At 42.2% G+C, this 14,022-nt stretch overlaps 1 protein-coding gene across 3 annotated transcripts in view; it reads right to left on the bottom strand.

Annotated features, from left to right (window-relative positions):
* Positions 1–2,325: 2,325 nt before the first annotated feature.
* The window catches only part of LOC149310496 (zinc finger CCCH domain-containing protein 6-like), a 43,444-nt gene continuing 31,747 nt past the window's right edge, over positions 2,326–14,022 (bottom strand). For 2 of the 3 annotated variants that reach the window (XM_089529070.1, XM_089529073.1), the window contains 3 exons: positions 12,539–13,008; positions 10,634–10,876; positions 2,326–5,078 (listed from right to left, as the gene is read on the bottom strand). In XM_089529070.1, the coding sequence (XP_089385196.1) occupies positions 3,592–5,078; positions 10,634–10,876; positions 12,539–13,008 (2,200 nt within the window). In that variant the 3' untranslated portion in view covers positions 2,326–3,591. The remainder of the gene's footprint in view (positions 5,079–10,633; positions 10,877–12,538; positions 13,009–14,022) is intronic. The other variant, XM_089529072.1, reaches the window with a different exon arrangement.

The raw sequence follows: 14,022 nt of genomic DNA, 5'->3' as shown, positions 1-14,022 counted from the left end.
ACACTACAGATATGGTATTTGCCCTTAGACAACTACAAGAGAAATGTAGAGAGCAGAACAAAGGACTCTATGTAACATTTGTTGACCTCACCAAAGCCTTCGACATTGAGTAGAAAAGGTCTGTGGCAGATCCTGGAACGACTAGGATGCCCCCCCAAATTCCTCAAAATGATTACCCTGCTACATGAAGGCCAGCAAGCTCAAGTCAGATATGGAGATGCTCTCTCAGAGCCCTTTCTAATAACTAATGGTGTGAAACAAGGTTGTGTTCTCGCTCCAATTCTATTTACAATCCTCTTCAGCATGATGCTCCAAAGGGCTATGGCAGATGTCAAAGAAGAAGACGGCATTTATATATGCTACCGTACTGATGGTAGCCTGTTTAACTTAAGCCGCCTGAGGGCCCGCACTAAGACTCTAAACTATCTAGTCCGTGAGATGCTTTTTGCTGACGATGGTGCCCTTGTTGCCCACACGGAAGCAGCTCTGCAGTGCCTAACATCTTGTTTCGCTACAGCTGCAGAGCTCTTTGGTCTGGAAGTCAGTCTGAAGAAAACAGAAGTTCTCTACCAGCCGACACCACAGGAAGAACACTACCACCCCCACATCACTGTAGGCACATCTGTGCTTAAGTCCGTTCAGCAGTTCATCTACCTGGGGAGCATCATCTCCTCAGATGCCAAGATTGATAAAGAGATTGCCCCTAGCAAAGATCACAGACTAGCAAAGGCATATCGGGCATTCGGAAGGCTTCACAAAAGAGTCTGGAGTAACAAACACTTGAGGCGAGGCACCAAAATCAGTGTGTATACAGCCATTGTACTGTCTATTCTCCTTTATGGATCTGAAACATGGGTCACCTATCGCCAACACCTATGACTCCTCGAACGCTTTTATCAGTGCTGTTTATGCACAATTCTAAATATACACTGGACTGACTATGTGACAAATGTTGCTGTCCTTGAGCAAGCAGGGATCACCAGCATTGAGGCCATGCTATTGAGGACGTAGCTGCGCTGGGCAGGACACGTTTCTAGGATGAAGGACCATTGCCTCCCAAAAATAGTATTCTACGGTGAACTCGCCACAGGTCAGCATAAGAGGGGCGCTCCAAAGAAGAGATACAAGGACTCCCTGAAACAACATCTCAGGCTCAGCCCATCATCAACAATGGTCCACCCTGGCCTCACATCAGGAGGCATGGAGATGCACTATCCATGATGCTGCAGCCTTTTTTGAAAACTCACACCGAATGAGTCTTGAAGAAAAACGACAGTGCAGAAAGAACCACACCCAGAAACATCACCCAAGGAGACTTTCTGCTGTGCTTTCTGCAACCGGACTTATCTATCTCAGATTGGCCTTTTTAGCCATCAACGCGCTTGTAGTAAGCGTGGGATGAGTCCTTCCTGAATCTTCGTTCGCGAAGAAAAGCCAGAGATACTTAGAACATTGTAATACTAGGTTAACGTCAACTTCCCTTTAAGAATACACTCAAAACGGATCTCTTCTGGCGGGCTTATTCATCGAATTCTATATAAAAGTTTATGATGATGTTTCACTCTTGACTATGATTATTGACTACTGATGAATCGTTTTTTAGAGAACTAATAGGAATGTGGTAAATTCAGCATTAGTGTTTTATCAGTTGTATTTGTATTATTGTATTATTTTATTGATGTAATCCCGCCTTGATCCTTGGGAGAGGTGGGAAATATGAATTATTATTATTATTATTATTATTATTATTATTATTATTATTATTATTATATATTTTTCATCTTTTGGGCAAATAGGAGACCTACTCCACCTTAAATACCCACCACACCAAACAATACAAGCAATTCAATCACTGGGGAGGGAAACCATCCAGATTCTCCTTCCTTGAGACTTGTCAGTGTTGCTAGGAAAGGGGAGAAGAGCCTATTTGCTATCCCCCCAACATTACCTGCCCTTTCCTTAGCTTAGATGATTTATGTGGCAGGTGCAGGGAAAAGGCAAGCAAGTGGCAGAGAACAGGAGTCTTTAAAACCCGTTTTGACACCTCCCTCCCCTTTATCCCTAGCACACTCCAGATTGTAATCCATGCTATAGTGTTCTGGAGAAAGGTCATTTGTGTCAAGAGAGATAGAAACATGGATGTTTATCAATATTGTTGGTTTAAATCGAGAAGCACACTGTGATATGTGCTTCATCATGAATGCTGAATAGAACTGGAGTAAAGAAATGACCAAGTATTATTGGAAGAAATAAAGCAATGCATGATTATATCCAGTGCTACCTTTCCAGGAAAGGGATTAATTTTCACAATTTATTCTTCCTCTTTACAGCTACAGTTCCAAAAAGCTAACAGGCAATCTAGAATACAAGATGGCAAGAAAGGCTGCAGGAGGAGAAAAAGTGAATTTGCAAAGAAATGTTTAAAAATCACTTCCTTCCCCTACCTATTAAACAGAAGTCTCTTTCTGTGAACAGGACAGGACAGAATACAAAATACAGGCCCAAAGCCTTTGTTAGTGTGAACTAGAGTAGATCCACTGAATCAATGGGCTTTACTTGTGTGCTGACTCACCATACAATGATTAAGTGGGTCTCCTCTAGATGAGACTAATCAACAGAATTCCAGCCACACTCTGCAATGCACTTTTCCAGCATTTGACAGTAAAGTATTTCAACATTCCACATGAGTCTATAAAAAAGTTAAGAGATTTTCCCTCTTTAATTTGTTAAAAATGTCAGACACATGAATACATGTTACTGTCATTACATCAATACAAAAAGCAATACAAATTAAGCAGCTGAATACAAAAATACATTGAATACATGAACACCACAATGGTACACAGCACTAATTGAGAATAGTGTATACATGAAAAAAGTAAATACATTTTTACATACACTGCATATGTGATTTCTACTCTAAGGGGTAATGTTTTAGTTATGTCCTTTGCATTATCTTCTATATACAGCACTGAATAAAATACTTTAAAAAGTTGTTTCAGCTCCTTAATATGCAATACAGCATCTTAATATGCAATACAGGATATCAGATTCACGAATAAAAAATGATGCCTTGCGTCAACTGCTCAGAAAAGATCAATTTTTTAAAAATTTTGCTTAGCAGGTAGGACTTGATAGATTTAATAAGTGTCTTCTTAAATAGTGTCTCTCACAGTAATGTACATTATATTGCTTGAACCTGTACAATCATACAAAAGTGGCAAACATTCACTAAATGGTAATTTTGAAAAAACACATTACACATATACAAGTCTTCAAACTGAATCCCAATTATGATTATTTACAACGAAAGTGCATCTTTCAGTTCTAACATGATATAACATTTTTTTTAAAAAAAACCACAGATAAATGATGAATCTCCCCCAAAATGGGGAAATTATACAGAAAATACCAACTTGGCAAACACTATAGCATACTGTATTACTGCATGTGGTTCTGAAAATAGCAGCCCAAAAGTGTTTCTGGTTATAATTTAAAAATAAATAAAGCACAGAGGTAAACCGGTTACAAAATTGCAGAAACCTGCATTACTCACAATGGTAAAAAGTGTCAGTAAACAATTACCGGTATCTAACAAAAAGGTGAAGCAGTTGGGTCAAAAGTCTTGAAAACATCTTTCAGTGATTTGTCATCCGATTCCTCATTTGGATCATTTTCTGCTGTTTGACTGGTTTGCCCAGGCTGCTTTACTTGCCTCTGATCAGTATATTGTGGTCTGATTAACCCTGATAAAGCTTGGATAGGAAGGTTGTGCACTGCGGGTGCAGAACTGGAGTGTTTAGTGTGAGACTTACTGATGCTACCCATTTTATCCAGATTGGCTTCTCCAAATCCTTCCAGATTCTTTTCTACATGTGGAGATAATTTCTGAGGCAGCTGTTCTTCTGACAAAGTAGCTTCACTTTGGCTAGAGTTTTTTAAAATACCCTTTTTCTGGTTCTCTCCATTCTCCCCTGAATTAATTGGAGGATCCAATGCTGTTTGATTTCTTGGATCATACAAACTAATACCACTCAGTATTGAACTAGGAGTGCCCAGACGAGCACTAGAAGATGACAACTTAGGTGCATATGGAGGCAACACATCTGAATCAGTCTGTGAGGCTGCAGCCTCTGAGGACTGTGATGTAGCACCACTAGATTTGGCTAATCGGGGATCAGTTTTAGAAGGCAAGAGGTCTTTTGCTGTCCCATGGTGAGTGTCTGTACTGGATGATCTATGGAGTCTAGGGTCAATGGTTTTCTGTAAGCGAGGATCTCCTAATTTCCCAGGATGGGAATCTCCAGCACGGTCCAAAGAAATACTTCTGCTTGCTAAATTTACATTTTTTGCTTTTGCGGCTAATCGGGGGTCAGATGGAACTGCACTTGTGACTGGATCATTTTTTATATTCCTTAATTGATTAAATCTCTGGTCAGCTATCAGAGGAGGAAGAGGTAAATTGATAGAGGATACTGGGTCTTGTTTGGGCAAAGGTACTGGGAGTAAATCTTCAGGAGCCCAAACAATATGTTTAGCAAAGTTGGGTTTGCTCAAAACAATGTCCATTTTGATATGGCTAAACTGCCTAAGTTGAGACCTTGGATCCCGTAGTGTTACTCCTGGAAGAGGTTCTAATGGTATCAAAAAAGGTCGCTCCCTCAGCTCTCGTTCTACTTCCTCATCATCTTCATCTAGTCCTTTCTGCATGATTTTGACACTAGGATGTGTGTGATGCAAGTCCATCTTTGCTCCACTAACTGATGAGCTTGCATGACTACTTTCGTTACTCTTTAACGTCCTAGGATCTCGTGAGAGCCTTGGGTCCAAGGCTCCTGAATCAGATGTTTTTTGAGCATTTGATCTTGAAGTGGACCTGAGCCTGGGATCAGCAGCTTGAATTCCTGGGCCTCGTTCTTTAGCAAGTCTTGGATCAGTTGGCATAACACGCAGCTGCTGGTCTGCTGACTGCTGTTGATTTCTAAATGTCTCACTTTGTTTCTTTAAGGTCTTTAGTATCGATTTAACACTGTTTCCTTCTTCCTCTTCACTGCTAGAGTACCAGTTTACATTATCATCTAGAAAAATAAAAATACAGCATTATGCATATTTCAATGGCTATATATTTTTCTAATCTTAAGATTTCCAAAACAGAATTTCTCAGTAGTGTCTGCGTACTTTCAATGAAATTTGATTACACAAAAGAGGACAATTCTGATTTCCAATTTGAATGGTAGGAAGCGAGGTCTTTAATGACAAGCCAGTTGTAGTATCTTAGATCAGCAAAATTCAGCCATAAAACCAAACAGCAAATGCTCCATAGGTGTGGGCGCATGAACTAACATTACTGGCCAGGTAACTGACTTGGGTAAATTTTAGTGGACTATGGACATTGCTTTTTAATAACAACAATAAATCTGAGTCTCAGTGAGCTTCAATAGCAACATTTAACATTCAGGTATGAATCACTGTCCAACACTGAAAAGACACTATACAAACATGCAAATATTTCAGTAGGATGCAAACTAGCTAAAACACAAGAACATTAACTTGTCTACGTTTGTTTCTTCCTTTCTTTACCTTCTTACTGCTATGGAGGGATCAAGAAAAAGGAGGCAAGATTGGAAGGATTATAGACATGTCAGTTCTGATTTGAGGAATTGCTGTCAATAGTCTTCCAAAGTTTTTTGTGGGTTTTTCGGGCTATGTGGCCATGTTCCAGAAAAGTTTCTTCCTGGAACATGGCCACATAGCCCGAAAAACCCACAAAAAACTATGGATGCTGGCCATGAAAGCCTTCGACTTTACAATAGGCTTCCATACTCACCCCTCTACAATAAAGAACTGCCTTTTTATGTGTGCAAAACTGAGACAAAGTCACTTTGGATCTTCCTGATCCAGAATACCATTTGCAGATGTGGTGCTATTTTGAACTCCCAAGAACATATGAAGAGCTATGCTGGATAAATACTGAAGGCCTCCTTAGTTCAATATTCTATTTACATAGTGTCCCAGCAGCTACATATGAGAAAATAACCAACAGGATAGGAGTTCAATTGTATCTTTTAAATTTTGGAGTGCTGTGAACAAAAATTAACATCTAAAAGTTGACTAATACTTATATGTGAAAACATTTTAACTCAATAAATGCCATGATAGATCGCTACACCTGCACTGAACCTAGTTTGAGGCTGGAATGTGTTTCTTAACTGCCAGATGGAAAAGTTCCATGAAAGCATGAAACAGTCCTTTCTACAGGACTAGCAGAGAAGCTTGAAGATAAGACAATGCTGTGATAATTCTGCGTTAGAAAATCCTCTCCTCCATTAAAAATATATATGCCAATAGATGGGCTAAGCCTGTGCTGTTTACATGCCTGTCAGCTTAAGATCCCTGTCGCAGCCTGTAAGGGTGGAAACAGGGTACCTGGCTACACACCCATGTGGCCAGGTGTCCCCATCCAATATCATAGGCCATGACAGGGGGCTTCAAGGGCATGACGGCGGTGACAGTTAAGGGTGTGTGGGTCTGTGTGATGAGCTGGCTTTGTCCACGGAGTTTCCAGGAAACTCTGTGGCAAACAACCAATCATTTGGTTTTGCACTAAGGCCACATTGGGCCAGGATCCATTTGGCACTACCAGATTATTGTCCATTGGCCTACCCTACTGGGTTCCATCATCTGGACAGAACAACATCAGGTATAGTATGTAGAGAGATCTTGTAGCACCTTTGAGACTAACTGAAATAAAGAAGTTGGCAGCATGCGCTTTCGTAGACTTCAGTCTACTTCCTCAGATGCATATAGTGGAAACTGGGACAGACATATGTATACTATTGGTATGTGAGAATGTCAATTGAAACTGGACTTGCTTCTTCATTTCTATACACAAAGGATTTTGAATTTGAACTGACATTCTCACATACCAATGGCATATATATGTCTGTCCCTGGTTTCCATTTTATGCATCTGAGGAAGCAGACTGAAGTCTACAAAAGCTTATGCTGCCAACTTATTTCAGTTAAGTCTCAAATGTGCTACATACTGATTCCACAGACGAATACAGTTATATCTTTAAATGCTACCACATATGTGAAATAAGTAACATCTCCTGGTCCAATGTCCCATAGTTCACCTTAACTGCCAGCAGCCCCAGCAGCTAAAGGTCCAACTGCCAATCAGAGTGCAAAGGAAGTTGACATTTCCAACCTCTTCCTACCAGCGAATGAGGCTGTGACAATACTTGCAATGGGGTTCTGCTTCAAATTGTCCCAGTCTTGCTTGCTGCTGGGAGTGGGTTGGAAAAGCCATTCTCTTTGTGCCTCAATCAGGAGCTAGACAGACCTTCTGATCTATCTGCTGACTGTTATGGTGAGGTGGCGGGGGGGGGGGGGATTGTGTTCAAATCTATATCATCTTACTAAATACAGAGCACTTGTGGATACATAATGCTTGGTTATAAATCCATAACTGCAATACTGAATGCCAGCCATTTTTGGCCTGTTACAGACTGCCAAAATAAAGCTGCTTCGGGTCTCTTTGGAGGTATGCTATTTAAATGATGCATGGGTCCTAAGAGTCCGGAGGTCGCGCCAAAGCCACACTCCATTCCTAAGCGCTGGAGGGCAGCTTTGGTGCAGCTTCCGGATTCTTAGGATGCATGCATCATTTAAACAGCATACCTCCAAAGAGACCCGAAGCAGCTTCATTTTGGCAGTCTGTAACAGGCCTTTGTTTTTAAAAAAGAGCTCATTTCTTAACATTTCCTGGGCTATACAGTAAAGAATTGATTTCTCCAATATTTTTTGCTTGAAGAACTAAAACATTTTCCGTTTATTGTTTTGTGATGTTTCTTACCCAACAGTATTACAGCTATACCACAAAGTAGAAATAACATTTTAAATGAATTTTACTTGTTTGTTTATGTCAATCTGTACTGGTCCTATGTGATTCTCTGACAGTTTTTATATTTTTTTTCATCTGCCTTTAAAAGCCAAGAATCTGTAATTGGCTGGATTCTAAAATAATCTTTGGATAGTGGTTTATGTAGTTCGCAATTAACAATGAGACATCAAAGAGGTTTTATAAGCTTTGGTACAGTAATATTGTGTTTATTTTAACTGGTGTGTTACTGGAGGAACGACTTAGGGAGCTGGGGATGTTTAGTCTGGAGAAAAGAAGGTTAAGAACTGATCTGATAGCACTGTTTAAATACTTGAAGGGATGTCATATTGAGGAGGGAGCAAGCTTGTTTTCTGCTGCTCCAGAGAACAGGACCCGGAACAATGGATGCAAGCTACAGGAAAAGAGATTCCAGCTCAACATTAGGAGGAACTTCCTCATGGTAAGGGCTGTTCGACAGTGGAACACACTCCCTCTGAGTGTAGTGGAGTCTCCTTCTTTGGAGGCCTTTAAGCAGAAGCTGGATGGCCATCTGTCAGGGATGCTTTGATTGAGAGTTCCTGCCTGGCAGGGGGTTGGACTGGATGGCCCTTGTGGTCTCTTCCAACTCTACGATTCTAATATCCAATCAGAATATGCAAAGTTTCTGCCTGTCACCAGAAACAAATAACTTTGTATTATATCTTTTGTTAGGGGTCGGTTGGGACATGGGTTGTAATGTATTTATCGTAATTTTGATTGTCTTATTACTAGTTTGAATAAGGATGGATTTAGAGCTGTATAATAGTATATGGGTTTTTAAGCTGTTGTATTCTGTATTGTGATGTATTTTACTTTGTTGTAAACCGCCGTGATCATTGGAACGGCGGTATATAAATAAAATTTCATTTCATTTCATTTCATATTTGTCTGAAAAAAAGATGTTTTCTGCCAGTTTCAGGTTATCTCTGTGCTCCTTTTCTATCTATCTATCTATCTATCTATCTATCTATCTATCTATCTATCTATCTATCTATCTATCTATTATTAGAGTACTTATACCCCGCCCTTCAGCCCTAAAGGTTATCAGAGCAGCTTACAATTTTTATTTTGGGTCTTTTTCGCTGCTTTTGCTGCATGCTTGAGGCCTGCCTTCAAGATAGATTTTTTTTTCTCTAAATAAGTTTAGGTATTCTTGTGACTACTGGTACAAGAGAATTCCTCTCAGAGCTGGGAATTTAGAATGCTTGAACTTGTTGAACTAGAGCGAGTGTCAGACTTAGGTATTAGACCAAGATGGAATTCACTATTTAATTAAACTTTCTTTATCTACCATTAACTATCTACTTTGCCTTTATTGGATAATATATAGACACCCCCCTCTTTTTGATGGCTCATTTTTGGATATTCTGCTGTTTTGACAGATCTAAATTATAGTCATGTACTGCATTTTTAACCCTTGGTTTGCTCTTTCAACCACTCCCCAGTGTGCTATTCCCCCCACCCCCAGCCAACATGACACCATCTAAAGTTTGATCTTGCTTTTGCAAGCTAAAAAAGACTGGGTTCCAATTTTCAACTGATTCCACTTTTTGACAGTCCTCTGTTTCTAACCCATCAGATAGGCATGGACTTCCTGAAAATAGCTTTATTGTCTTCTATGGTAGTCTTACTGTCTCTGCTTCAGTTATGCCATCTTTATCATCACCGCTACAGTACAGTGGGTGCTTGGTATCTGCTGGGATTTGGTTCCAGGACCCCACCAGAGATACAAAATCTGTGGATGGTCAAGTTCAACTAAATAAAAGGGGGTAGGAAAATTGGTGCCTCCTACATAAAATAGTAAATTCAAGGTTTGCTTTTTTGGAATTTATATCCTTTTGGAATATTTTCAAGCAGTGGATGATTGAATCTGTGGACATGGAGGGATGACTATAATATATTCTGTATTTCTACTGTTTTTAGAAACTTTTAATACTTTCCATCATCCTGTTAGTCATTTCACTAAATGCTTAATTGGTTTTATTTGGGGTGTATCTGAGGATTAACAGTCACTCTATATAAGTTCACTGGAGCAAAATAAAATAATGGTAAAAATATCCATTTTACACATCTCAATATTATTTATACTGCCTGGACAGGAAGAAAAGACAGAACATAATAATATGCTCAGCATTACGGTGCTGGAAGAGATTCAAGAAGACTATGGCTCTCTGAATTTATAAGCTTCCTTTTAATACCATGTAAGCCAATGGTCAGAAGGAACTCTGCTGGGGGTTAAGTGTATTTGCCATCACACCCTTCCTCTTAGGAATATATCTCCCTTCTGTTTACATGTACTTTATATAAATACTGGTTATAAAAATAATAAGTCATTGCTTTCCTTGCTCACTGAATTAGCATCCTACGAATATATATAAGGTAGATATATTAATCAGGCAGTAACAGTAGAAAACTATGGGTGAATGTGGACAGACTATATTGAAGATGCACTCTGTCAAATGTGTACTGTAGCTGGGGGTGTATGAGTATACTACCCAATTACTATAATGAAATTAACAACATCAACAACATCATCAACAACATCAACAACATCATCAACAACAACAACAACAACTCCTTTCAGGACCAATCAGGAACTGATTTTGCAATGTGTGATATACCAAAATGTTCACAAACACTTGAAAAGACAACTTACATATGAACATAATGTTATACAACATTTTGTTTTAAAAATGCAGTCTGACAATACCTTCTTCTCTACTCAATGACCTTTGACAACGACTGCTCATTTGGTCTCCATCATCTTGTTGTTTCTGACTGAGCCTAACGAAAAGGGCTTTTTGCATTGCAGGAAGGAAGTCTGGTACATTAATAGCTGAATTGTGTCCTGTTGCAGAGGCACAATCTAATTCGTACTCATTTCCACTGTTATGTGAATCTGAAGAAGTGTGGTGAGGCTGGTGTTCTGTAAATTCTCCTTGCCATGTACCATCTGTATTCAATATTACAAATAATCATTATTAATGCTGAATACAAGCTAAAAAGCTATTTCCAAGCTGCCTCTCTCTCTCTCTCTCTTTCAAAGTAGGCTATTTAAATGCTGTCACTTGCAACCAAGAAACTTAATCCAAAGTGATAAACGAGGTGGAACTATACAGACTACAGCAAGATTAATTTTCAATGGATGTAGCCACGAGGGGCAGGGAGCAGATTCACATTCTCCCTCAGTGCATTTTTTTAGCTTCTCCTACATAAAGCAGTTTACAGCAGCACCTCTCTTAGGTGGGCATGGTGAACAATTGGCCTTTCTCCTAAATCTGAAGCCGCAGGGATGGGCAAGGATTATCCTAGCATCTGTGGGGTAACCTTCCCGGCTCCACAGTTGGAAGAAAGGTTGAGAATTGATTGGAAGCTACACGGCAAGACTAACAAGAGTGCTGTGGTTATCCAGGGCTGAACACGCAATCCCAACCAGCTAGCCTTTCTTTCTGAAACAACACCATCCCAGCTGACAATCTTTTTTTTCCAAAAGAATTGGGTGTTTTTTTAGATTCCCTTGGATCCTGAGCCCTTACAAATGGATGCCTGATGTTTGCCAGGTGAAGAGTTTTGTGCACATGGGAGAGGTGGTGGTTTCTGATTAAGCACTGGATGGCAAATGAATTTGTCTTGACTTGGCTGGATTTAAAAACAGGGGCTGGATGGCCATCTGTTGGGGATGCTTTGATTGTGATTTCCTGCATGGCAGGGGGTTGGACTGGATGGCCTTTGTGGTCTCCTCCAACTCCATGATTCTATGATATAGTTGCATCTATTGCCACTGGGGGCATACACTCTTACAGAAAAAACTAAGTGTTTGCTCGGCAAGAGATACAGTCAGGCCTTCACATCTATGGGTGCTCCATTCTGGATCCCCCCCCCGCCCCCGATAACAAAAAGCACATTATTCCCAATGATTGTATGACCATGTGCATAGGCCGCCACTGGGGTGAATGGGGCAGGGCCATCCACAGATGTTCAAATCTGCAGATGACAAGCCCGCAGATGGCAAGAGCTGACTGTATGGTAACAGCCAGAGTATAATCCATTATCTACACCTGGTCCATGTCCCACTATCAAGAATTCCACAGGAAAAAAATGTTCTGTGTAGGGTACACAGAGCTAATACTACACTTATGGGGGGGGGGGGGGCGTGCAGCAGGTATGTTCTCCATCCACAATGACTGGATTTTGAAAATACTTCTTAAAATCTTGAATTACGAGGTTTAAGAATGGGTGAAATGTCAGTTCTAGCAAATTTCAACTCTTCCCAGTACAGTAGGCCCACCCCAACTGTGGGTTTGCTATCTGCAGATTTGAGCATCCATGGGTGGTCCTGCCTCATTCAGTGCCCGTGCACGTGGTCATGCCACCATTAAAATCAATGTGTTATGTTGTTGTGTTGTTATGTGTGTTAAAAGATTGATATGTTGTGTTGTAAAATTTGTTAATAAATTTAAAAAAATTATAATAAAAAAATCAAAGGGACTTGAGGTCCCCCAATTTTTGGCATCTATGGTGTGTGTGTGTATGAGAACCCTCGTGGATACGAAGGGCTGACCATATTTACAAGTGTTGTAGTTCTCAGGATAAAACTGTATAAATTAGAACTTACCACCAGCATTATTGGTTGCCTGGAAGTTGTGTACAGCCTGATGTGAATAGTAATTATCATAGAAATTGGATGGATTCTGAAGAGGCTCGTAACCAGTGTTTGGCTGTCGTTCACTGACAATTTGTTGATATGGCTGGCCAGATGTGCAGTGATTGTCTCTGGGCATGTTTGCCACATGGTCCTGAACAACAGCACAGCCGTAAGATGCTCCAGATGGTGTTAAAGATGGACCACCCTGTTGCCCATGCATAGGCCCACCAACTGGACCCTGTGGCCCCAAGTAACCTGGAGGCACTGGCTGCAAAGGTGGACTCTGCGGTACTGCTGGACCTACGCAGGGATGCCCAGGAGAAGCTGGAAGTCCTGCCAATCCGTTATGTCCTGGGCTTGAGTCTGCCTTGTATATATGTGAATCGTTTCCTTCAAATTCTGGTCCTGGTGGTGATGTGCTATTATAGAATGCTGGTGGACTGAAAAACAAAAAATTAAATCAAGAAAATTTCTGTATAAATATTAAATCCAGACTGTAAATAACAGGCAACCTTTTGGTCTAGAGCAGGGGTAGGCAACCTTTTTGAGCCAGGGGCCGGGTTGCTGTCCCTCAGGCGACTGAGGGGCCGAAGCCGGGGGTGGAGCTTCAACCCTCCGGGGCGGGGCCACATGCTGGGGGTGGAGCTTCCACCCTCCAGGGTGGGGCCGTGTGCCGGGGGTGGAGCTTCCACCCTCCAGGGGCGGGGCCGCATGCTGGGGCGGAGCTTCCACCATCCGGGGGCGAGGCGTCCCCATTTTTGCTGGCCCCTAACGGGGCCCCAGGCCCCGTCAGAGACTGGCAAAAAAGCTGGGGGGGCCACCAGCGCTGGAGGGCCCCCTGGAGGGCCCCAGCGACGGCACCGGGCCCCCCAGAGGCCCCCTGCCGCCCTCCTGGAGGGCCCCAGCAACGCCACCGGGCCCCCCCAGAGGCCCCCTGCCGTCCTCGGAGCCCTCCTAGAGGGCCCCAGAGACGGCAGTGGGCCCCCCAGAGGCCCCCTGCCGCCCTCAGAGCCCTCCTGGAGGGCTCCGGAGACGGCAGCGGGCCTCCTAGAGGCCCGCCACCGCTGCCGCCGCTGCCGCCTATCGCGGCTTTTCGCCGCTCTGGGCGCCGCCATTTTGGGCGGCAAAATGGTGGCAAAGTCTCCCCCAAGGTCGCGTGAGACTTCGCCGCCATTTTGGGCAAAAAAATGGCGGCGCCCATAGCCCCAGAGGCCGCTATGGGCACCGCCATTTTTTCGCCCAAAATGGAGGCGAAGTCTCGTGCAACCTCGGGGAAGGTTGCGTGAGACTTCGCCGCCATTTTGCCGCCCAAAATGGCGGCGCCCAGAGCGGCGAAAAGCCATGACGGGCGGCTGCCGCAGCGGCAGCAATTGCAACAGCAGCCAGGGGCCACCAGGCCGGAGGTTGCCGACCCCTGGTCTAGAGTCTAAAAATGGTCACAGAGACAATATTTC

Source organism: Sceloporus occidentalis, unplaced genomic scaffold, assembly GCF_023333645.1.
Source record: "Sceloporus occidentalis isolate IW3139 unplaced genomic scaffold, rSceOcc1.0.p SCAF_6, whole genome shotgun sequence".
NCBI classification, from domain to species: Eukaryota; Metazoa; Chordata; class Lepidosauria; order Squamata; family Phrynosomatidae; genus Sceloporus; species Sceloporus occidentalis.
This window is presented reverse-complemented; position numbering and strand designations above follow the sequence as displayed.